Raw genomic sequence first — 24,239 nt, 5'->3', positions numbered from 1 at the left:
CCACTCAGGTGCAGATACAAAAGCTTGGGGGGAAAAAAAGCCAAAAAAAACCCAACCAAACAAAAAAATCACCTAAGAAAAAAACAAACCATGAGAAAACCCCAAACCACCACAACTATCAACTACCAGAAAAATAGCAGACAGAACACATTAGTAACAGATGCAAAGCAACACACAAAACCCAGTTACCTCAATTGATACACAGCACTAAACTGTAAACTGATCAGTTTGAGGAAGAGATGTAGATATTGTACACATTACAATTAGTTCTAATTCTCATGCGTACTAGGAGGCAAAAAGAGACATTCACACGTGTAACATGCAGGTACAAGGTTCTACAGACTCCCTGTCTTTCCACAATATGTGCTATTTGTGCTGGATAGCATAATCAGTTCTAGCTATTCCTTTTCAAAGTTAAGAAGCAGGAAGTAAAGAGGACTGAATGAAAAATTTCAATATCCAAACTCATCAGCTTTGGAAAGAGAGTGATACATGTACTTAATGCTTTCTGCAAGAAGACAGAATATTCAAAGGAATTCAACATTCCATGTTAAGAACAACTGGGAAAAACACCGTCTTTTTTTACTTAAACATGAACTCAGTTCTAACTTTTACTCTGTATGTTTCAAAAATGGCTGCAAGTAGAGCGCTGCATCCTATCTAACTCCAGAACTAGACTAAGGCTATTTCTCAGAAAACCAGCATGATTTTGTGATAAGAATACTGCTCCAAAAGCATATTCATTATCTAATGTCCTTTACTTGAATGCAACATCTTTGTTACAACCTAATCCACTGAAAGGTTTCCTAGTGAAGCCTCTCCTCATGTTTATTTTATGCACTGGTCCTGATCGCAGCAATTTTACTTTGATTAGTAATCTAACAACCAGGGTTTTGATGACGTTAGTAAGAGTGTAAAAGACCTTTAATAAAAGCACAGTTGGACATTTCAGATGTTAAATATTAACATCCTGAAATCCATTTTTTTTTTTTTTTAATTTGGAGAAGAGGGTTGGGGAGAAGAACAAGGAAAGAAGAGACACCCCTCAAACCTGCAAATACAATCCATAAAAAACATTAAAGAAAAAGCTCAAAATAGAGCTTGCCTCCAGCAGAGCTTGCAATCAAAGACATGTAAGCAGCAGACCAACCACTTCCCACAAACTGCAGCAAAATACACACTCCCCATGAGTAATCACACCTTTGTTTGCAGGGGAGAGGAAGAAGGGAAGAATAATTGGTGAAAAACAGCTTCCCATGTAAAGACATCTATGAAAGAACCACATTCTCCTCTCCTGTCTAGTAGACCATCAGGACAACTAAATACTCACTTTATATTACTTCAAGTTTATCTGAAAAATAAGCCTATGGTTTGAAACACAAAATACAGCTCTAGACTTAAAAAAAACAAACAGAAAAAAACTCAAAAAAGGCCTTAGAAGTTTTATGCTGTGTAAGATGCATAAACAGGTCAGATTAAATCACAGGCGCTCATGACATTGAACAAATGTAGGTTTACAAAACTGTTAATGATGTTAGGACAGTAGTAATAAAACTGAACACACACACCCCACCCCACCCAAGAAAACCAAACAAAAACCCAAAACCAAATCCCAAACCACCACAACATTGAATAAAACACCTATGAATAAAGGCAATTTTCCTTTCTCCAGTGTGAAAATTAACACTGAGGAAAAGATGAATTTCTGGTTAACTAAGATCTACATGATGTCATATCTGCGTAAATCAGACAATTTTCTGTCCAACTGTAGTGCAAGTCAGAGAATCAGCTCCACAAAAGAGTCTATAAATATAATCATGCTCTTTTTGGAGTAAGTTCTTTTTTACTTCCTTCTCAGAGTTCAAATACTTTGGAAGTGCAAAGGCCTTCCTTCAAGTTGTGAAGTAGGTTAGAAAAATTTGTAAGCAAAATAAGAACCTAACTAGGAACCAGGGCAAAATTGTAAGGGAACCACACTGAACTTGAGTGTTTCTTTCACCATCTTAGCACAGTGAAAAGGAAGATATTCATCACCTGTGTACGTATCATACTTGGTCACTTGTAAATTTGTTTCAGCTGCTAAGCACAACTGCCATCAAAATATACAAAAATTATGGGCAAGGGTTTTTGTTTACTAGAAAAGGCAGATGTTTGGGATACAGGAGAGTTCTCTCATTCATCAAACTCCTATGGAATATCACTCTGAAATGAAGAGCACCACAGATTTCACCCAGGCATGTCTATTTGCAAAAATCAAATTTTTCATCCAACAAAAGCAAGAAATAAGTAAAAGATTAAACAATCTGGTTTGTGTATGTCCACTGAAAAACATGTTGCATACCATCTGAATACACTTTCAGGGAACCTCCTCTATTCAACAGAACAGATTTTTAATTGGGAATAACTGAGGTATTTTAAGAACTCAGTAAGAGCTTCAACAGAAATATGCTTAACTTATTTAAAAATATGGGGGGAAGGGGATTTGTTTTACCTTTTTCTTGACTAAACGGCTACTCATGATTTTCTCCACAACAGGACCTTCAGCATCAGCAGATTCCTACATCATAAACAGCATACAAGAGTTATGCAAGTGCACCTTTGTTAAGGACTTCCTTTATTAGAAAAACTTTAAAATAATTTTTTGTAACAGTAGCTTAATACCAAGAGGACATTTTCCCCCTAGCATGAGAACTTTAAAGATTCAAAGAGATTTAATGCCATAATAAAGGATTGAAGGATACTTGTTTGAGCCCATTTTGAAGACCTAATGCAACTTCAGCTCTCACAGTTAAGGCTGACATGCACAGATAAACAAATGTAACATCATGAGAAGTTCCCCTCTCCTAAAATAATACATGCTTTCAGCACCATACAGTCTAAACAGGAGATGATGTTCAGAAGCTCTAGTTCGCTGTGCAGGTGTCCACACGATTGCTCTCAAAACTGCCTGCAATTCTCTATTACATTAATTCACTATTACAACAGGAGGCAAACCATCCAAATTCTCCTTATGATAAGACACAATTAACAATGGAGATCACATACAATATTTCACAAGGCTTAACAAATTGCCAAATGAAATACCAAAGAACATGTATATATTCTCCAATAGGTCATCAGTTAAATGAAGTAGTTCTTTGAAAAAGCACTACAAAACAATGAGATTGTTACAACAGTCATTCCTACAGTATTACCCCTCATCTTATTCAAACTATTTTATCCATCATTTACATTGCACAGAGAATAAAGTACCCTGCTGGGTACTACAAGGCAGTAATTTCATAAAGGAGTTCTTATGGTGCCTAGCAGCAGGAGACAAGCTTGAGTGGTTTATTAAAGTCACAGAAGCCAGACCACTGAATTCACAGAAGTAAATTCAAGACTCCTAGCAGTACAGTTTAGCTTTCCTTTGGCTAGGGACCACTAATTTCAAAGAACTCAGGCTGAACTTTCAAGCTGCATATCATCAGCTTGCAAACAAAGCCATGAGTTCATATATTTTTTTAAGAATGTAAAAACGAATGTCTTCTGGCACACTGTGTCAACCATGTATGAATATAGTTCAGGAAAAGGGCCCATATTTGATCATTGAGTGCTGCAGTTACAGCCATCTTTCCAGTCTATTCATATCTGACCTGTTGCTCTGACTGAGAAGTATTTGAAGGAGAGTCTCTTCCAGCAGCATCAGCATCATCAGCCTCCTCATCTGAAATCTTGAACTCCAGGTCTTCGGTATAACGCTTCCTCTTCACCTGCCTGCTGGAGCGTCGTTTCTGAAAAGAAAACATTAATCCTTTTCATGAGAAACAAAACTGATAAGCAGCAGAATAACTGAGAAGACTTCTCTGTGTCTCAAATACACTAGTGTGCAGTAAACACTGTGATTTCTACAGCACCCTGGTAGAAATAGTGGACTCAGGACCCTACTGAATTCCTGCCTGGTAGCTATTCTTAAATTCTGTAAGCAAAAAACAACAAAAACCTAAAATGAAACAAAAAACCAATCGCGAACAAAAATCGACTTTATGCTTGTTCCAAGTTGGAAAGTGGGGGGGGATTGTTTCACTTTTTTTAACATTACTAAAACAATGTTAGCCTATCTCAGAAAGCAATTAAAACCCAAGAAGTTGCACCTCTCCATTCACATCTCTAACAAACTTTGACAGATGGCCAATGCAGGAGCCAAACACCACCTTTCCACAGCATGGCCCACTGTGTTGCTAAGCAGTGACAACACACTTTCTTCCTCTCCCCATCCACCCAGTCATACCAGGATTATCTTGTAGGGGAAACACAATAAAATACGATTTCCTCACTTCACTGACCCAGCACTGTTCAGAAAGGCATCCTGCAGCACAGCATGGGAAAAGACCCCAAACTAATAGAGGAGAATGGAAAACTTGAACCACCCCAAATTGAAAACATGATTTCTGTGTTCCCACACCCTCACCACCAGGATGAGAGACTGCTTCAGCAAAACTGCACAAAACAACCTGTAAAATACACAAGTATGCATTTGACAGAATTTGCACCTTGATGTTCGGTGCTGGGTATTGTTATCTACAACAATAAAATTCAACTTCCCAGATAATCTGCATCAGGTTATATATTTGAAAAGCTGTAAGCATATGTTGTTGAAGGAAACTGTCAACTGAGCATCAAATATCTCAATAGAGTAATGTATATATTAAAATTATGTTGAATATCAACTGTTAAAAAAAAACCCACCTTAATGACTTGATACACCATTTATTTATATATTGAACACTATTCATTTATACATCTTTCTCAGCTACCACACCTCCTCACTGGTACATGCAAATACTTATGTAGCTTGTTTAACAGACTTATGCACCCAAGTTTCTCAATATACATAGACAAAGTCAAATATTTACTTTTAGATAGCTAATCATGCTTTTTAAAGCATAAATACCTGATGCACTTTACAAAATTAGAAATTATTTATTTAACTGAAAATGAAAATTTTGAGCAAAGGTTAAGCTTACATCACCCTTTTAAACAATGGTGATGTGGCTTCTTCCTTTAACACAGTAACTTACGGGGGTTTCCACAAAACAATATTTTTATACTTCAAAATAGATAACACTTGACAAATTTGCATCTTGATTTACATGATCACTGATGGGAAAATACCAATTTTCTTCTGACTCTGCAGGTAAGTCTTACCATTACTTTTGGTGCCAAAAATCTCTTCTTCCATTTCCCTAACAGAAATAATACCTAAAACACATAATGGTAGCCTTTATTTGATTTTTTTTTTACCTGATGAACTTCCTGTTTCCTCTTACATTCATATGTGGTTTTGCAATTGTTATGCACTGTTGTCAGAAACTAAGCATATGTTTACCTGCATCAGATTATCTTTAACTTGCTAACTGATCTACAGGTAGAAAGGTGAGTAATAGGTTTGATAATGGAATATAAAAAAATCTGCAAAACATACAACGGCAAGTATTTCTCCTCTTTAAAGAGAACAGTGTATCACTATGCACTACTACATAATATCACTACAGAAGGCTCGGGATTTAACACTAAGAATGCAACTGTGTTTTAGACAACTGAGTAACATCAGTCTTGGTTGAGAAATGCGAACGAGTTTATTAACTGTAGCTGTCCTAGCAAACATGGTTGGAACCATTTCCTAAGTTCATGCAAACAAGTACAGGTGCTGTATAGCATGAACAGTACAAGAAAGTATTAAGAAAACAAAAAGTTTCCTGAAATACTTTGTTACATTTAATTAAAAAGTGATGCAAATACCCTAGCACTTCTACTTGCGAAAAAAAAAAATAAAATCAAACAATGTTTATCACCCAATCGTGTTTAACAAAGAGAAAGTTTTTGTTCCACTAGACTGAAAACAAGCAAACCATGCAGAGATGTTCAATTGTAAATAGAATATAATCACCTACAAATTAACCCAAAAAAACCCATCAGCTCCAAAGTTTCTTCATCTTTTCCCTTAATCAGGCTGAGCGAGAATTGCAGCACTGGACAGAAAACTTACTTCTTCAAACATTTCAACATCTGCATGGTGTAACTCCTTTAATTCAGAATACACAGTTTGAAGGAGTCAGGAAGAACACTCTCTTCTGCTGCCTCTTTTGTTTTTAACCAGAATATACTAGATTGCTCACATTTCATTATTTACTACATTCTTCTCGAAAATAATGGGAGGAAAGGCATAAACCATGCTTGTCTAGGACAACTGTTTGCCAAAGTCTTCACCAGGCTACTCTGACCATTCCCAACTGATCACCAGTCTGAACATCTCTCATAACCAGAAGCAACCCATCCACAACCTGATGTGTAATGGACAAATGTAGTGGATTCAATGTACACTGGTATGACTACATAGGAATCTCATACTTTCCCCACCTCAATTTGTCCCCACCTCTTCATGAGGGGATTTTTATTTCTAGTGCCCACTCTAACTGCTGCCAGCAGAAGCAAGCCAGGAGCTGACCACTTCTTAACATGTCTAGTGACAGAGCACACAAAACTTGTCATACATGCTACTCTATTTCCATTTCTTTACATGAAACAAAGTTTGGACAGATGGTGATTGGTGTGCCGCGGTCAAGAAAAATTAATCAGTGTGAGCCCATGACTGGTAGTCCTGCAAAAAAAGCCCTTCATCCACTAAAGCAGTGTAGCTGCAAGTCCCTGACATGCATGTTTCCAACATTCTGCTTTGTCATGTCTCATTCTTGATTTCAGAACGTTTGCAAAGCCAATGCAAGAATAAACACCGAGCTTATAAGCGAGACTTTGTAATAGAGCATGAAGTCTACAGAACAGAACATTCAGCGTCATAACTGCAACAGTTATCGAGAGAATGTGTGAAGACTCAGCAGCACCATACACATATCTGCAAGTAACAAGACTGTAAAGAAAAATTATGATGAAAAATACTTGCTTTTGTAAAATATTAACCATGTTGATTTTCATTTCTCACTTTCTTTGAAAACAATACAGAAATTATCGAAATACCTGTACCTCTCTAAGAAAGATGATGAGAACTATTGTTTTATGCTTCTAAGTTGCCAAAGCCTACAATGAACTTCAACAATAGCATTACCTGAACCCCTGGATCATCTTCATCTTCAGGATGAGGTGATGGTGGTGGAGTTTTTTCCAAATCTGAGTTTTCAGAACCTTCCTTTCCCTTGTTAACCTTTTTCTTCGCAGCACTGGCTTCTGAATCTTGCTTCTTGCTACTAAAACAGAGGTATTTTTAATCAATATTTGTAGAAAAATATAAGTGAGAGGTGCTTAACAAAACAGTTGATCTGTGAGATGTTTGTTATGAGTGACTTTGTTATTTTCAACCGCCTTTCGTAAGTATTTCAAGGTGACTGCAAAATCAGTGATGCATGGGCCATCATCACACATGCCTTAACAACACTCCTTGCTTCTTTCCTTCAAGACCTTAGACAGCGACACTCGATGTGTACTCAACAAGAAACTAAAAATGAGATGGGAAAGGAAGAGCTGCTCTCTTCAGAACCTGCACTTTCTGAAAGCAGTGTTTGGACAACCTGACACATGAGAAGAGAAACAGGGTTACGCATGTGCTTGTCTTGTATTAACGGTGCAGACCAGGTAAGCAGAACCAGAGAAAGCGTTACCAAAACAAAGGACTGAATTCATCTTCTTCTGCAATCCCTGCTATTTCCAAGCAGGAAATGCACTTTAGTGTTAGTGCTGAGGGCACCCAAACAGCCTCGATGCATGCAACTGCAGTTTGTACAGGGGGAAAATACACCCAGCTAGTATCTCAGAATCTACACAATACTAGAACGCTCTATCCACTGACAGTAGAGAAATGTTTTGGGGGTTGTTCCTTCCCTTCCTCCCCCATGAAAATGTTCACCACTTGAAGAGCTGGGACTGCATGTCTCCAGCTGCACTCAGAGACTTGAAAATGGGTGAAGATGTATGTATCAAAATCCAGCTTTAAATACACCGTCACCAAAGCACACACTGGGATGATCTGCAGCATGGCAGGGGTGAAATTTTAAAATAGTAATTAAATCAATGGTATAAGTTAACCATTTTTTAGCCTTTGAGTCTGAGGCAGGTTTTTACTAGTTTTTTTGTGGTCAACCCCCAGCAGCCCATTACCAATGTGAGGAGCTTACTAAAGGAAAGTGCTGAGATGACTGACAGCAGAGCAGACCTGTGTGCTAGTAGCTGACACATGGCAAGCACAGGTCACCAAGCACTATATCAGCCACTTTTATAAGGCTTCTGCATTCTCATCACTTTAATTTCATACCTGGGAAACTGCCTAGGGTTTGTTTTTTCTTCATGATCCTCACATTTGTAATTTCTCATTTAAACATCAGCTTTAGGTTTGTTTGTTTTGATCAGCACATTAGCCCACCAATAGTGTATTTTGGAGCTGTAATTTAAAATTTCCCAATACAGTCACATGTCTCCTCAGGACTGTGACAACTTGGCTATGGTATATTTTCTCCTTGCAGCCTATGCTTAAACTAACACTGATTTCCAAGTTAAAAAAAAAAAAACAACAAAAACCAAACAAACAAAAAAAACCCAAAACAACTGAGTTTTGAACACGGATTTGTATTATTGCAAAATTGTCTCTACTCAGCCCTAGCGAGGCCACATCTGGAGTACTGTGTCCAGTTCCAGACTCCTCAGTAAAACAAAGACAAGAAGCTAGTGGAGAGGATACAGAAGAGGGGCACAATGATGACTAGGGGTCTGGAGCATCTCTCTTATGAGGAGAGACTGAAGTAGCTGGGCCTATTTAAAAAGAAGACTGAGCCTAGATAATCTACAGAGGTTACTTCCAATCCTAACAATTCTGTGATTCATTAATGCATATAAATATCTCAATAGGAGGTGTCAAGGGGATGGTGCCAGACTCTTTTCAGTGGTGCACAGTGACAAGACAAGTAGCAATGGCCAGAAACAAAAACAGAAGTTCCACCTCAACATGAGGAAGAACTTCCTTACAATGAGGGTGGAAGAGCACTGGAACAGTGAGGTCGTGGAGTCTCCCCCTCTGGAGACATTCAAAATCCATCTGGACACCTTCCTGTGTCACCTGCTCTAGGTGACCCTGACTTGGCAGGGGGCTTGGATGAGATGATCTCCAGAAGTGCCTTCCAACCCTAACAATCCCGTGATCTTGTGAAATTAACAGGACTCGACACAGCTAAAAAAAAAAAAACACCACCTCAAACTGTGACAATTAAAAAAAAATTTAAAATGAAAGGGGATGGGCGGGGGGAAGTTTGACACGGCGGAAAGAGCGCGGGCACAGCGGGGGCAGAGTTGGGCACGGCGGGAGGAGCGCGGGCAGAGGGCGAGCCCCGAGAGGCGGCGGGGCCGGGCAGCGCGCGTCCCTCCCTCCCTCCCTCCCTCCCTTCCCTCGCTGCCTCCCTCCCTCGGTGCCCGGCGGGCTCCCCTCCCTCCCCGCCGGCGCTTGTTTCCGCTCTGGCTGCCACCAATGGCACAAAAAGCCGCAGCTGAAGCGGGGCCCCCTTCGCCTTTTCATCCGCACGCCGAGAGCGCTGGCGTCGCCCCGGCAACCCGCGGCCACGTGACCAGCACCTGCTCCGCTGGCCGGCGGCCACCGAGCGCTGCCATCTGCTTCCCTCAATCAGCGCCCGCCCGCTCCCGGCACCTGCGCGGCCGCGGCACGGGAACCCCCACCGCACACACACCGGCTTTTATCAAATCACCGCGAAACCGCTTCCAAAACACCAGCTAAAAACTAAAAACCAAACAGCAACAAAACAAAACAAACAAAAAACCCCGCTTTAACGCATTTCTCGAACTTGTTTAAATGGAAGGTGAAGATCGCCGCCAGGTGAAGCGCGCTGACAGCCCAGCGCCTTTCGCCCCTGACCCCCGTAAATCGGAGCGGGGCGCGCAATTAAAGCTCAGCCGTCGTGCCGTGCCCCCGGTGCACGGCCGCCTGTGAATAACAGGCTTAAAGCCGGGAAGAATAGCGTGGGCTAGGCGGGATAAAACACCAGCCTGCTGAAAGGCCGGGCAGCGCTAACGAGGGCCCGCCGACCCACCGACCGCACTGCGCTCCCGGCCGGCCGGGTGCAGACAAAGAGCCCGGCGCTGCGGGCAGGTCCGCCCCGACACGGGTTCCTTTCTGGCCTCTGAGAGACCTTTCCCTCTACGGGCCATTCATGACCTGTATCTACCCCCGAGCCGTGCGCCTCGGCGTACACAGGCACTCTCGGCAACCGAGACGCGGCCGAAGAGATTCGGACAGTTTCAAATCACTTCCCTTCCCAGGCCGGTTATAAACACGCACATGAAATAGCCACCAAATTGGGGAGAACAAAGCCCGTGTGCAGCTCCACCGGGAATTTTAAGTTCTAAATTCAGCAACAGAATTGCTTTTTTTAAATGCACAGCTACAACTTCTTTGAAGGAAAGGGGAAAAAAAAGGTGGAGTAGAAATAGAAGAACAGCACTACCCTTCTAAATGCAGGGACATACTGCTTCCCAGTGCATCACACACCCAGGAGCTTCATCTGGCCAGTGGGAACATCAGCTTCCTTGCATTGTCAGCAACTGTTCTTCATCTTCGCAGAGCCAGTGTGATTTGTTCCTGACAATTAAATGTACCCACTTTTGACTCAGCCTTTGCACTTTCCAGCAGATCATACTCAGACCATTCAGGAACAGCATTAGCCTGGAACAGAATTACCTTTCCACATGAAGAACAGGCAGGTACTTAGAGATTGTTCTCAGAGACCCTGCCATTAGGTCTCCCTGTCAATGCTCAACATTGGGTGCACACAACTATAGTACTTTCCAAGTCTGGCAACAAGGAAGGTAAACTGTAACAAACATATTTAGGCAACTATCCCTCATTTGTTTTTACACATGCATGAATGCAAAATTTAGCCAAGGCCCACTAGTGACAAGGTAAGTGTCCAGTCCCAAAACGAGAACTATAAATCTAGGACAAACTGAAGCAGTATTTGCCACACACAAAATACTAAAGTATTTCAAAACTGTCAGTTAAACTCGCCCCTCAATTCAAGTGATATAAATACAGACATTTCAGATTAGATGTTTTACAATCTCACTGTCCAATATCACTTTCTGGTTTCACCCTCTCACCCTTGAGGACTGCACACCATACTGACCAAATGGGACCAGTAAGAAGACAACCTGCAGAAGGTCAAACAAGCAAACAACATGAAGAAAAAGAGGATGAAGAGGAAAACTGTAAGTAGGACAACTGAAAAGAGAGCTTGATTTACAATTTGAGAAAGATATCCAAACTCCGACAAAGTGTTTTGTGTCAGCCCAGCAGCCACCAAGAGAGCTAGATGAAACTCCAGAAACTTACAGGGGCAAACCATCTGACTCAAAAATGACCCCAAAATCATGACATGCTTTCAGGATTAAGAGGCGAAGTAATTAGCCCACATGTTTACACTGTGTAACTATTGCACCTGATCTGGGTAACTGATAGATCTGTTTATTAGTATAATTTATGACAACTATCATGACTTGGATGCTGTTTTTTTCTATAATTCTGTATCTAAAATAAGTCAGATGGATTAATAATTTTTATTTTACCATTTGGGAACATTGTCCTGTAACAGATGCATGATTGGAACCTGGCTGAGACGAACTTTACACATTCACTGTGGAGCATAAAAACAATTGAAAAATAATCCCACTTTCTCAAAATGTCAGAGATGTGAGCTTTATACTGTACTGCCTTACCCAAGGAAAATGGTTCTTTTTTAAATCTCCTCGTGTAATCAAAACTTCTTTTTAAATCCATTTTTATGTATCACAAAAGTAGGAAAAACAATAGGTTTTTTCCAGTCTGAAAAGTCAGCCAAATTACTAAAAAGCTTCGGTAATAGTGAAGCCTACAAGGCCTGCCCTGCAGCACAAGCAAAGGTAAATATCAGGCAGCTGGGCTGGTTCAAAAGGGAGATGAGGACAGGTGTGAACAGGAACAGCCTCAGCGGACACATGCATGGAAATCTCGCACGATTTCCTGTTCTCTCCCAAAGGCAGCCCCTTCCTGCTTTGCTCAGGATGATTTGACCTTGGGAGTGGAAACCACCACCACTGCCTCGGGACCTCTCTTCCTGTCCTCCAGCTCCCCTGGGTGCTGCGTTCTGCTATCCTCACCGCTCCCCCACACAGCAGCCTCTTCCCACTTCCGTGGCCCGGAGCCATCCCCTTTCCGATACAACAAACAGCCGAACCATGCGCCAAAAAGCCCTTCTCCACCTCCCTCTAGAAACTGTGATTATGCTCATGTTTAGCACTTCCCTTGTAAGCTGCAAGCCACTTGCCCTACACTGTGTCCCAGGCTGCTGTTCAGTGTGTGGGAAAGATGAAGAGCTTTCCCTGCCACAGGGAGGGGAGGAAGCAGATATGAGCAGCCCTGCAAAGCACAGCACATTGCTTTGAGGAGATGGGACGAGGCAAGAGCTCCTGCAGATAGCTGCCATTTGGCCCTTGCAAACAGTTACTGCTCCTGCCACCATCATCAGTGGCCACTCTCTAGGGTTTCATAGGAAGCGGCAGGAGAGATATCAGCTGTGCTGCAGTGTGATCTTCTCAAACAGGTGGTCCTCATCTCCTCCAGGGACAGGCACAGGAGGAACAGACATCTGAGCCATGACTTTGCAATTCAGTAGGATTACTTGCCTTTTCCTGTCCCTCTACTTTTGGAAAAATCTGCCTGCTTTGCATGTGCCTGCAAGCTGGCTCCGTAACATTTAGAGCCCACATAATACTCAGCACCCACCCAATTTAACGAAAACCCTTTACTTGTTTACTAGGTTTACCTACAGTTTGCTTTCAAACTTGACTAGTTTGGTCCACAAGAGATTTGTTTTGCCAATGTTATTTTTTTTTTAGCCACCACTGTATTTGTCTTTCAGTATTGGCAGGATTGGGCTAATATCCCTTAAACTGTAATAGTACAATATTATTGTGTGCTCTTTCCTTCACTATGCAGTGTAACATACTAGCAGCCTATTTGGGCGTTTTCTTTCTTTTTGAGAGCCCATGACACAATTAAAACCACCAGGAAATTAATCAGATTCTTCCATTTTCCAATCTGACTTGTCCTTCACATGAAGGTGCATTTCAGTGAGGCAGGCTGCTCATTTTGTCTCAACTTGCACCAAAGATAACAGAGATGTGAAGGACAAAGTTTCTGGAGTTTTGTTATTATTTGTTACATAAAAGGATTATACTTTTAGTTGAAATTGGAACTAAACTAACAGGGTTATGAGCTATATTAAATTACAAAATGGTTAAGATAATTAAACACCAGATTTTTTCTTTCCTGTGTATGCTCTAATACAGCCTTGTATCAAACTTAACTATTAACGACTCATTATGCTCTATCCAAAACATGTTGCCCTTCAACAAATACCTAACTTTATCTACCTTAATTTTACATGACTGCAGAACTCTTCTATTGAAGCTGATTATCTTACTCAGGAATGAGGACCATTAGTTATGCACAGCATTTTTAGATTTCGAAACCACACTACTCCTTTTCAATGCTTAGAAGCAAAATACTGAGCAATATAAGTGGTAGCAGTAACGACATGCTAGATACTAACTTTATCAAAATATTTTACTTCTACATAATCATCCATAATCTGTATTAACTTGCATTAATCTCACTCATCTCAGCTACTGTAATATTTCCTTTCCGGAGTTAGTGCTGCTTGAAACACTGTGGTTTACATGATTAAACATTTGGACTGTTGATTTATTTAAAAACTTGATTCAGTGATCTGTCAATGGACAGGTTCTCCAGTCTGTGATGTTGCCAAAGTAAGCACATTTCTTTCACCAATTTAAAATTCGTTGGCAGCATAGCATCCCCACACATTCTCTGGGTTCTTCAAAGAAGCTTGATACTGAAGCTGACAAGACCACAAAATGAGAACAACCTTGTTTTCGAGACAGCATTTGGTAACAAGAGACACAAGCCTGTTACAGCAAAAATAGGACTTTCTCCACACCCCTGAGTAAGCATAAGGAACATTGAATGCTGTTACTGTTGCTCCAAACATGTTTCTCTCACAGGTAAAACAACAGGGCTTAGTACTTACTAAAATACTGTAAGTCACCTAGCCAGCCAGGGACAAGAGTCATTGCATGAGAAAGAAGATAAAGACTCTCCTATGAACACAGCTAAGAAAACAGTGTTTTGTTCCTTCAGAGGAAACACTGCTCCTTTAATCTGCACAGCATGTCCCAAAATTTAGAGATGATGTGCGTAGAAGTATTAGGATTGAGTGGACAGGACAGACCAGCTCTGAGCTCTGATGTCCAGACCATCACCCATGGGTGTTTTTGAGGCAGTCTCCTTCTAACCATGGTTTATTAAACAAGACTTCACTCTAGTCAATTGAGAAGTCCTGCAGTAATTTTTTTTTTACTTTTTGGCAGCAAAAATCTAGGAAATGCTCAGTAACACTTATTATGTAGCTGGGTCAGCCTTTAACCTGTGAGTCTAGGGAACTTGAGCATGTCTCTTTAGAGGAATGGCTGAGGAAGCTGGGCATGTTTAGCCTAGAGATGACTGAGATCTTATCAATGCATACAAGTATCTTAAGGATGAGTGTCGAGACAATGGAGACAGATACTGCTCAGAGGTGCCCACTGACAGGACATGGAACAGTGGGTACAAACTGAAACACAGGAAGTTCCATCTGTCTAAGAAGAAAAACTTTACGTTGAGGGTGACAGAGCACTGGAACAGGCTACCCACAGGGTCTGCGAACTCTCCTTCCATGGAGATACTAAAAACCCGCCTGGATGGACCCTGTGCAGCCTGCTATAGGTGAACCTGCTTTAGCAGGGGGGTTGAACTACATGATCTCCAGGGTCCCCTTTCAACCCCAACCATTCTGTGATTCTATGAAAAGGCTGTTTTAGCTGATAGAGTATTTTAATTTCAAAAATACATACTGGGTGATATATAACTTAAGAGATTTTCTAAGCTGTGAATTGCTGCTGTGTATGTAAACCTCATCCTTAGGACAGTCTGGTACACTGTTGGAACCCTGGGTTCCAACAGTACACAGCCAAAGTAAATGCTGCAGTAGGGATAGGCTGATCAACTGTAATTTACTGATAAGTTAATAAAACCTGTATGCAGCAGCACTTGATTTTACAAGCCACTGTTTATAAATTCTTCAGGAAACATCATCTCTGCTAGTATAGAAACTTCTCTGTCTTGCTGAAGCAACAAGTAACGTCTTACTGTTCATCCTCATTTAGCTATAGAGCTGTATCCCACCTAACCAATAAACAGTCAGTCTTGTAGAATATATGCAAAGCTGATTCATTAACTGTAATTTTTAAACCCTAATACAAATGGATTTTGCAAACTGATTTGGATTAACCAAGTCTGGCTGTGCTTCCATCTGGAAGTTGTATTTTATAACTCTAGCCACATCTTGAAAAACAGATTCAGATGTTTGGAACAAATTCAGAACAGTTGTAAGAAATTCTAGGTACAAATGAAAAAAAAAATTGAGCTTTAATGTCTTTTTGGTCTCAGTTTTCTTCCAAGTAGGCATTTAAAACCACGGTGTTTAGGGACTTGAGGGACAAGGAAAGAATCTGTATTATTACCTGTGACATATTTACTCATGTGTAACAACAGTTTATTCTTTCTCGTACTACTCTGTAGCATTTTAAGCCTATCCTGATAAAGATACACCATGCTCAATAGAAAGTTAAGAAACCCAGTTCAGAAACAGGGTTGAACCATCTGGTCTATACACTAAGATTTTCTGCTAGGAAAATTGTCTTTACATGAAACAGGAAAATTAATATAATCCTTATGGTGAGAACACATCAATATCCATATAAAAATGCCTTTTTAACAGCAGAACTTAGAGCCCATCAGTTGTGTTAGTATAAAAATGTGTCTGTAAGGGTTGTACAGCCTACAACAATGTGAAGTACCTAACTTCTTTATTTAGGGAAAAACATCATCAAACCATTTTACTCTAAGCCTTCATCTCTGAATTTGGTCAAACCTGCATTAGTGTTGAAGCAATTTAATTTCTCAACACAAAAACCACACACAAGGATAGATGAGGATTAAAGAAAGAGTTAGTTTTGAAATCTAATACATCCAGAAACTTTTCTGCCTTGAAAAGGAAAAACTAACCTTCTGCCTTTCCAGCTTGCTTAAAATAACTGTGAAGCCATAAACAGGAAAGTCAAACAAGAGAAATGTGCCCAAGCTTCTCAAAAACATGATGTTGTAGATGGTAGAAGGCAAACGACAAAACAAGATTTCCTCCCCACCCACGCCATTTAGCACAGATGCTCTAGAAATCCCACAAACACACTGTTTTTCTCTCATTGCATATACAAGTTTCCTGACTTACCTAGCCTTTTTGCTGGTCTTGGGTTTTGGCGTGGTATTTTTTGCTTTCTTTTCCTTTGGCTCTTTAGGGGTCTTAGGGACTTTGGGGGTCTTGGGTTCCTTCTTTTCCTTGGGTTCTTTAGGATCCTTCGGTTCTTTTTTTGCCTTGGGCTTTTTCTTTTTCTTCTTGTCTTCTTGGGAGCAATCCACTGAGTTTCTGCTTAGATTCTGGCTGTCAAGTCCCCCAGGAAAGTCTTCCTTACCAAAACCTTTACTGGGACCTTCTGCAGCAATGTGATTGTTTTTCTTTTTCTTTTTCTTTTGCTGTGGCTGCGGCTCAATTGATGGCAGATAATCATCGCTTTTCACTAGCTGGGTATTCGGTCCACTAACCTGAGTCATATCCGGCACTGGTTTCTCTAAAAAGGGTTCCGACGGAGAATGCTGAGAATGATAAATAGAAATAAAATTGTAGATCTGCAACTTTGATTTCTAAAACTTTGCTCCTTCGGAGCATGAGGTAACAGAGGGAGAAAATATTAGGCACAGGATTAACCTATTAACAAGAGTCAGCATATCTAAAACACTGTGCGTTAAACAGTAAAGAACAAAGCTTTTTGCAGTCAGAACAGTAGCAAAATGACCAGAAATTCTTGATAATCAAGGGTAAAATTATTATAAAGCAGATAAAGTGGAAATATAGAAAACATTTAGTCTTCAACACATAGATGCAAAAGGAATGCAATTGTTTCAGACATTTCAAAATAGTTGTTAGCAGAATGATTAACTTGTTACAAATTATTCGGCTGCACTGGAATTTTGTCCTTAGGGGAAAAAAATTGTTAAAATTTGTTTCTAGACATTTGAAGGAGAATAAAAGTATATTCACAGGCTATATTGATAAAAAATTAATCAAGGCAATTTACATTGGTTCATCTGTGACAGGAGGTATTTTGATCAGCAAGTGAAGGATTAAGCCACTTGAAAATGTATTACAGTGTTACGTTTTATGTCCAAGATCCACAGCTCCCAGTTTGTACTCGAAACAGATTTGTTCCTGCTCCAGACTGGACAGAGAACTACAGTAAGTGCTTATGAACCTGCATAAACATCCTATCTCAAAGTCTCTATGGCATATCAGGTTTACACCAAACTTATAAACTACAGGAAAACCCATGTATAGTTACACAAATGTTAAATGCCCAGACTAAAATATATTGGATATATTGACAACTATTTTCACCTCAATGGTTCTGTTCTACACAAAGATCCATGAGTCTGCAGTGAAAAGATATCTAAGCTCTACCATGACTTTGCAGCATATCAAAGCTCTGACCTGCTTCTCCCTGCCTGCCCATGGTTATAAATGCAGGATGACAGTGCTTTTCTAGAAGAAAAGTAATAGCATGGCACCATACTGATGCCTTTCTTGCACCTACATAGATGGTCAGACCATTTTACCTACACTCTCTCTGTTTCTCCTCCTTTTCTGTTCTGTAAAAATTAAGTCAGGATGATACTAGGTGGACAACTTCCCCATTAGTCATGGTGTCAAAGGATAGCCATTTGAGATGTTTGATCCATTGAATTGGGCAGAAGAAAATTTTATAAGAAATAAGAATTTTACTTCTAGGAGAAGCAGTGCCAGTGTAACTGTAATGTTCTTCACATTTCCTTTTCTCCACATTTTTTTCAAATGGCACTTACTTAGAAGTGACAAGAGTGCAAATGAATGAATACAAAACCAGTCCTTGAGCATAAGGAAAGCTGATAGGTATACACATATATATCTACTTCAGCAACCTAGATCCAAATAGAAATGCACTTAAGATTTAGGAAACAAAATTCTTGATAATATTACATGAGAAAGTGAATGCATGTGTATATTTCCAAATATATTAATATAATTTTATGAATGTAAACAAATGGAACCAGTGCAGTCCTAACTACTTCTGGCATTTCTTCACAGTAACATAAAACCACTGTACTGAATACACTGACATACTCAGAAGCAAAAGGAGCAAGGCTGTCAGAAAGTTAAGACAAGAATTTTTTCTGCTGTCTGGGAGAGGTCTGAATGGTACATGCTACACAATACAGTTCTGCATGGAAGATACAGGACAAGCAGGAAGGCCTGAGTGACAGACTGACAGTCTGCGTCTCCTTGGCTTAACCAAGAACTTCCAGGGTGACTTCTGCATGTTTCTGTCCTCCACCTGCTTATTAAGTTCCTTTTTGTGCAACAGGGTCTAAGTTGCAGTGGAAACCCAGCTGTAATGCAAACCTGATGTACTCATTGCATTAGCACTGCATCAATCAGCCCCACATCAAGACCATCTCATGTTAGGCATCCTGAAGTATGAATCAACACCTGTTCCAGAAATCTGTAGTCACCACTGGCATGTACATATCCACGCTGGAAAGTTCACAAAAACTGGGTATTTGTATAGAAAACACTACCCCAGAAATTCAGTGGTAACAATGAGTTCTACAGTACAATTACACATTACATGAAATAGACATCTTTTAAAATGTGCTGATTGGTTCTGAATTTGGTTGACTGAATTGCGTGTCTCAGACTTGTTATATTACGCAGAATAAAATGGTCTTCTCTCTACCTCAGACTGTTATGTGCTTGTACTAACCATTATGTTTAGGTAGGGAAATACAGGAATATTACCAAGATTACCTTTAAGTACTTCTTATCCCTGGGTTTTCAGAACAGTACTTTTAACCTGTATTCTTGCAAGATAGTCAATATATTTCTGCATTATCTGCTATTTTGTATCTCATACATCCTACATTTTGCAGAAATCTGAAGTGCAAGTTTCACCAAATTTTTCACTGAGCTGTCCTCTACCATCCTCAATCCTGTTTTAAAATGCTGCTCACCTGCTATATATAACATATATAGATATACCTCTAGGGTTTTCTTTCCATTATTTGTAGGCTTTGTGTTGAGCAAGTACCTTAAATTTGGCACTACAATACTTGGTTGCCATATTAAGAGAGACTTTTACAATTACCTAAAAGCTTATGTATAAAAGGCACAACTTTCTAGAACAGATCAGAATCAGTAGTTTTATTTTACTTCCTCCTATGCATATGAAACAGCCTAGCCAACAAGTATTAAAAACCACAAGAAATCCAGTAATGCCATGTAAATTTAATTTTACAAAATTTTCAACATTGCAACTTCATTAGTGCTATGACCATCACTGAAACCAACATTTTATACATGCTTCAGTATTGAAAAGAATGAATCCTTGCCAACTTGTGGGTTGTTTTTGTTTGTTTCAGTCTGAACAGCAACTTTCAGCAGTCATAAGCAAATCTGAAAGCAAAGCTTTCCAAATCTCCACAACAGCAGCATCAGCCCTTTGTGACTTGACATTTGCAGTTTTAATGTAAGATCTGGGCAGAAGGTAAGGTCCTGAGAATGGCAGCAATATATCCTGCGGAATTTCAGATTCTTACTTTTCAGAAACCTTACCCACAAGTGTCATTCTCAGGCTCTAAAACAACTGAAGACTATACATTAGACTGAAACATTATGCCTGATATAAATATTAAAAAACCCCAAACTTACTGCCTTTTATTTAAAGGATCAAGTTATGTGCATTACCAAGCATAAAAATACTATGATTTTGGTTCATATCATTCACAATCTCTGGAGCCCTGAAGCTACAAAAAGACAACTCTGCCCTAATTAGTCTTTGTAGGTTGTATTTCCTGTACCTTGAAACTATATTACTTTTGCCACACGCCACTCCCCTTGCAGTTTGGTCCATTTTGTAATTCACTGTTATGTGATTTTCTAAACTGTAGCATTCTTTCAAAGAAAAAGCTTAAATACTTTTATTTTTCTATGAAGTCTGTGGCTGTACTTCTGCAATATGCTAAAACCGTTTATCCCTAACCGACAACCCCACATTGCTCCCTAGTGTGAAGCTGTGTAGGAGCAGCACAAATCTACTGAGAAGAGATTGGAAGAAGCTTGAAAGATGCATTTTCTTACCCCAAACCAGTTGTCTGCTCTTTCTTAAGTAGGGAGAAAAGGAAGAACAACAGGCTTTCACTATAAATATTCGATTAAGCCTACCACAGGGAATTATTTCAAATAGTTCTACTTCTTTAAATCTAGAAAGGATTAGCTCTAGTTACAGGGTCACAATTTCTAATCAAAGAACCCCATTTTCCATTTATAGGATTTTTTAAAAATATGTATATTACAAGTTTTTACCAAAAGATTGAAAAAATGTATCTGCATACTTCATACAAATTGCTTCTCTTGCTGCTTTTAGTAGTAACAAAGCCATAATTTAGTATGTTAGTACAGAATTTAATCTTCCATGGGAAAGAAACCAGTGGAGATTAAACAAAAATAGGTATTCATCCTATTTGATACTGCAGCAGAATTATTTTTGGTATTATTTGAAATAAGGTGAAAAAGGTGCTCAAAAATATTGGTGTGTTTACTAGACCCACATCTCTTTAAATCTTTTAGAGAAAAGCTGTTTTTGTAAACATTTAACAAAGAACAGATGGCCTGTTTTAATCATGCGAAAAAACCTGGAGCTCACATTAATACTCCTACCAGCGACTACTGGGGCTAGTCACCTCCCTAACCAGCAGCATGGCACACTCTTCAGTAATTCCATTTAATTTTACAATGGACATTTTCTCATCAGTTCCCACTGCTCAACAGTTAATCAATGCTATTAACATGCAATATCACAATGCAGGACACTCCTAAAGATCGCAGCTTATTAGAGAAAATACAGAGATTCTTCAAGAACTCCGAAGTGTTAAAACAATTTGTGGCACAACAGGCTACACAGCATTGTCAGTAAGAGGCAACGACATCCAAGGAATAAAAAATGAAAACACTATTAGAGAAATAGAATCATCTGTTTCTAGACTGCAAAATTTCTGGAATTCAAACCTATTTTTGAGCTTCCAAACAGGTATCACCATGACTTGAAAAATTAAAACCTACCTGCCTCTGTTTCAGAGCTGCTTACACTTTTAGACTGTAAGCTCATTCCCCCCAGCCCAAAGTACAGAGAGCTGTCTCAAACCAGGCCTGTTATGTGAAGCAGCAAGATGGACAAGATGTAGGATTAATCCAGTGAGGGTGAGTGGCAGGGAGGGAGGTTAAGGAGGAGAGTCTTTCTGTTGCTTGAACAAGAATTGAACCACAATCAACTGTACTGAAAGCAGCTGAGTGTCACTTCCCTAACAGAGCAGCAACTTGAGCCAATATTGAGCTTTACAAAGTATGAAGCAAAGAGCAACAAAGTGTGCGACGTGACTCAGCTAACTTCGTGAAATTTAAACATCAGCACCAAATAAAAAAAAATTTTAAAAAATCCTTTTACCAGGACTACACTTTTATTTCCCTTGTGGGTATTAATTCCAGACTCCATGGTCTTTTCCATATTTAAATAAAGATCTATAACAACCACACTTCATTTAAATTTTCTTAAACTTTGGTTTACTAAATTGTCTAACAGTAACGCAAGTGATCACTCAGTTCCCACTGACTTCAAAATACAAACCTCTTTGGTATGATCTCTATACAATGGATAATTTCACTATAGGTAAATCATTACAGAATATTCTCAACTGCAACCCTGTTCAGTTATCACCTTCACTCTGGAGAAGTTATAACAGCAACCTGTGCAAATTCTTTTAAAACAGAAGACAGACTATATAGCATGCTTCCAGCAGCAGCTCTACCTAGTGCCACAAAGATCACTCATTTTGAATTTGTATCCTTCCTGACTGGCACAGTCCAAACAGTGTTAAAAGCCATCACATAACCAAATTGCTCCATGACTCTTCCTTTCAAAGGTTAATGATAGGATTCATCCTCCCTCTGGATTATTTAGAATGAACTACTCATCTTGACTAATTTGGAAAGTTTCTGTGTCATGTCTCTATACATTGCTTTGTCCCTGCAATTCTCAACTCGTCCCATGAATACTTTCAGCATTAGGCTTCTCTTAGTGCCCCCTCAATGTGAAGCATGCTTCACCTTTTTTAGACCTCCATAAATACTTTCCTGACATTGTCCATATGCAGAGCTCACATACCAGTAAAAGCTCCAGAGTAAACAGGAATCAACACCACTTCCAAAACTCTAGCCAAATGCCAGTACCTACATTCAGCAAAAGCTGTACAGTATTTTTTCTATAGTAGGTGAAGTCCAGAAACATCCTCAAGACTACATTCACACTTGTAATTGTTTCAAAAATATATTTTACCAATCAGCTTCTTCTCCTTTATTGTGAATGATTATCCCTTCGCTTTTCTGTGAAACTACTACCTTGAAGATGTGTATGTTTCTTTTAGTGTACTATATGAAAATACTTAGTACTAAACTTAAAATATTTTGGGGAATATGATGCTGTTTAGTAACAACTGCTATCTCAGTAATTCAGAAACCCTCCTAAGAAAATTGTAGTTCCAAAGTGACAACTGGGATTTATAAACCAACAAGCGCTCTCAGTGATCTCCGCAATAAAGGGAAAGACATCACACCAGATGAGAATGAAAGTTTGTTTTTGCAAATAGGTTTGAAAGGAATCTAAATTTCTGGATGTACCTCTTCAGAACACAGATGAAAGTGTATAGAAAACAGAAGTTCTATTAAAACCTTCCTAGCAAGACAAAACTACTGTGCATGAAAAAAGTTAAAGTTTAAGCAAAATGCTGCTGCAATACCATTTTATTTCTTAATCAAGTCTTAGGAGAAGACAGAACAATCTAAGATTATTCTGAGTCATCCTGCTCTGTTACTGCTACTGGAAACCCGTAAAAAACAGTACAATTACTAACAGGTTATAACTTGCTGATCCAAAGGTTTTTTAAAAAACGGAATCAAAAAATCTAGAATTCTGATGCCAACAGCATCCTAACAGTGGAGTGGAAGTGATTAAAACCAATCTTAGTGCCCTCTGCTACCACTGTAAAACTACTCTAATTTCTGATTTGGTGGAGCTGAAAATATCACCCAATTACAGTATTTGGAGGAATAAAAACATGCTATGCAAAATACAGAGTTTCTTAATTGAGTCTCAGCACAGCTACAGTAATAGAATTATTTATTTTCTGGTCATGTACTCTGCGGAGAAACACCGATTATAAAAGACAAATGATACTAATGTGGCCATCCAAAAAGCAAACATCCCCCCATTATAATTTTACAGTAATCATATGTAGTGTTTTGTGCTCACAGAAAAAGTGAGACACATTACTAAGCCTATAGAATATCAGCCAGTGCAATGAGTGATGACAGTTTGTTCACAGCTCAAGAAACAACTAACTTGTCCCATAAGAGAGCTCCTAGGTTGCTGCCCATCGATCAGAATTGACATCAGCGTTGATCAGGCAATCTCAGACAACTGCCACCCCTACAGTAATGAAGTGTGCATGCTCCAAATTGGCTCTACATGTAAGGCATTGCAATAGCTACCACAGGAATTGTATGTAACTGGTGATGTGATGGTCAACAAGACAAATGTTTTGTTAATACTGTTTTTGCCAGAGATTACTTTGCAATATAGACTGACTTAGCAGTATAAGGTTGCTCCTAATGCAAGCAGGGCAGATCCTAAATATTACACAACAGCAGCCAGGCTCTCTACTCTCTGTCATCACTATGCAGACTCAGGACTTACGCTTTTGGCAAGTTTTTACTAGCTCTAGCTGCAGAGACACATAGAAAGGGTGGGACAATTAAGCACGGAATTCTACTGGTAAAAGCTTATTGCTCATGTTGACAGCTTGTCTACCTCAAGCCTGCCCTCCATGCATGTCCACA

General features: G+C 39.5%; 1 protein-coding gene across 8 annotated transcripts in view; it reads right to left on the bottom strand.

The window, feature by feature from the left end:
- CHD7 (chromodomain helicase DNA binding protein 7) overlaps positions 1–24,239 on the bottom strand; it is a 131,912-nt gene that overhangs the window by 41,279 nt on the left and 66,394 nt on the right. For 7 of the 8 annotated variants that reach the window (XM_069004815.1, XM_069004814.1, XM_069004821.1 and 4 more), the window contains exons 3-6: positions 16,434–16,855; positions 7,103–7,241; positions 3,636–3,773; positions 2,492–2,557 (exon numbers count right to left, since the gene is read on the bottom strand). In XM_069004815.1, the coding sequence (XP_068860916.1) occupies positions 2,492–2,557; positions 3,636–3,773; positions 7,103–7,241; positions 16,434–16,855 (765 nt within the window). The remainder of the gene's footprint in view (positions 1–2,491; positions 2,558–3,635; positions 3,774–7,102; positions 7,242–16,433; positions 16,856–24,239) is intronic. The other variant, XM_069004819.1, reaches the window with a different exon arrangement.

This window comes from Aphelocoma coerulescens, chromosome 2 (genome assembly GCF_041296385.1).
Source record: "Aphelocoma coerulescens isolate FSJ_1873_10779 chromosome 2, UR_Acoe_1.0, whole genome shotgun sequence".
NCBI classification, from domain to species: domain Eukaryota; kingdom Metazoa; phylum Chordata; class Aves; order Passeriformes; family Corvidae; genus Aphelocoma; species Aphelocoma coerulescens.
This window is presented reverse-complemented; position numbering and strand designations above follow the sequence as displayed.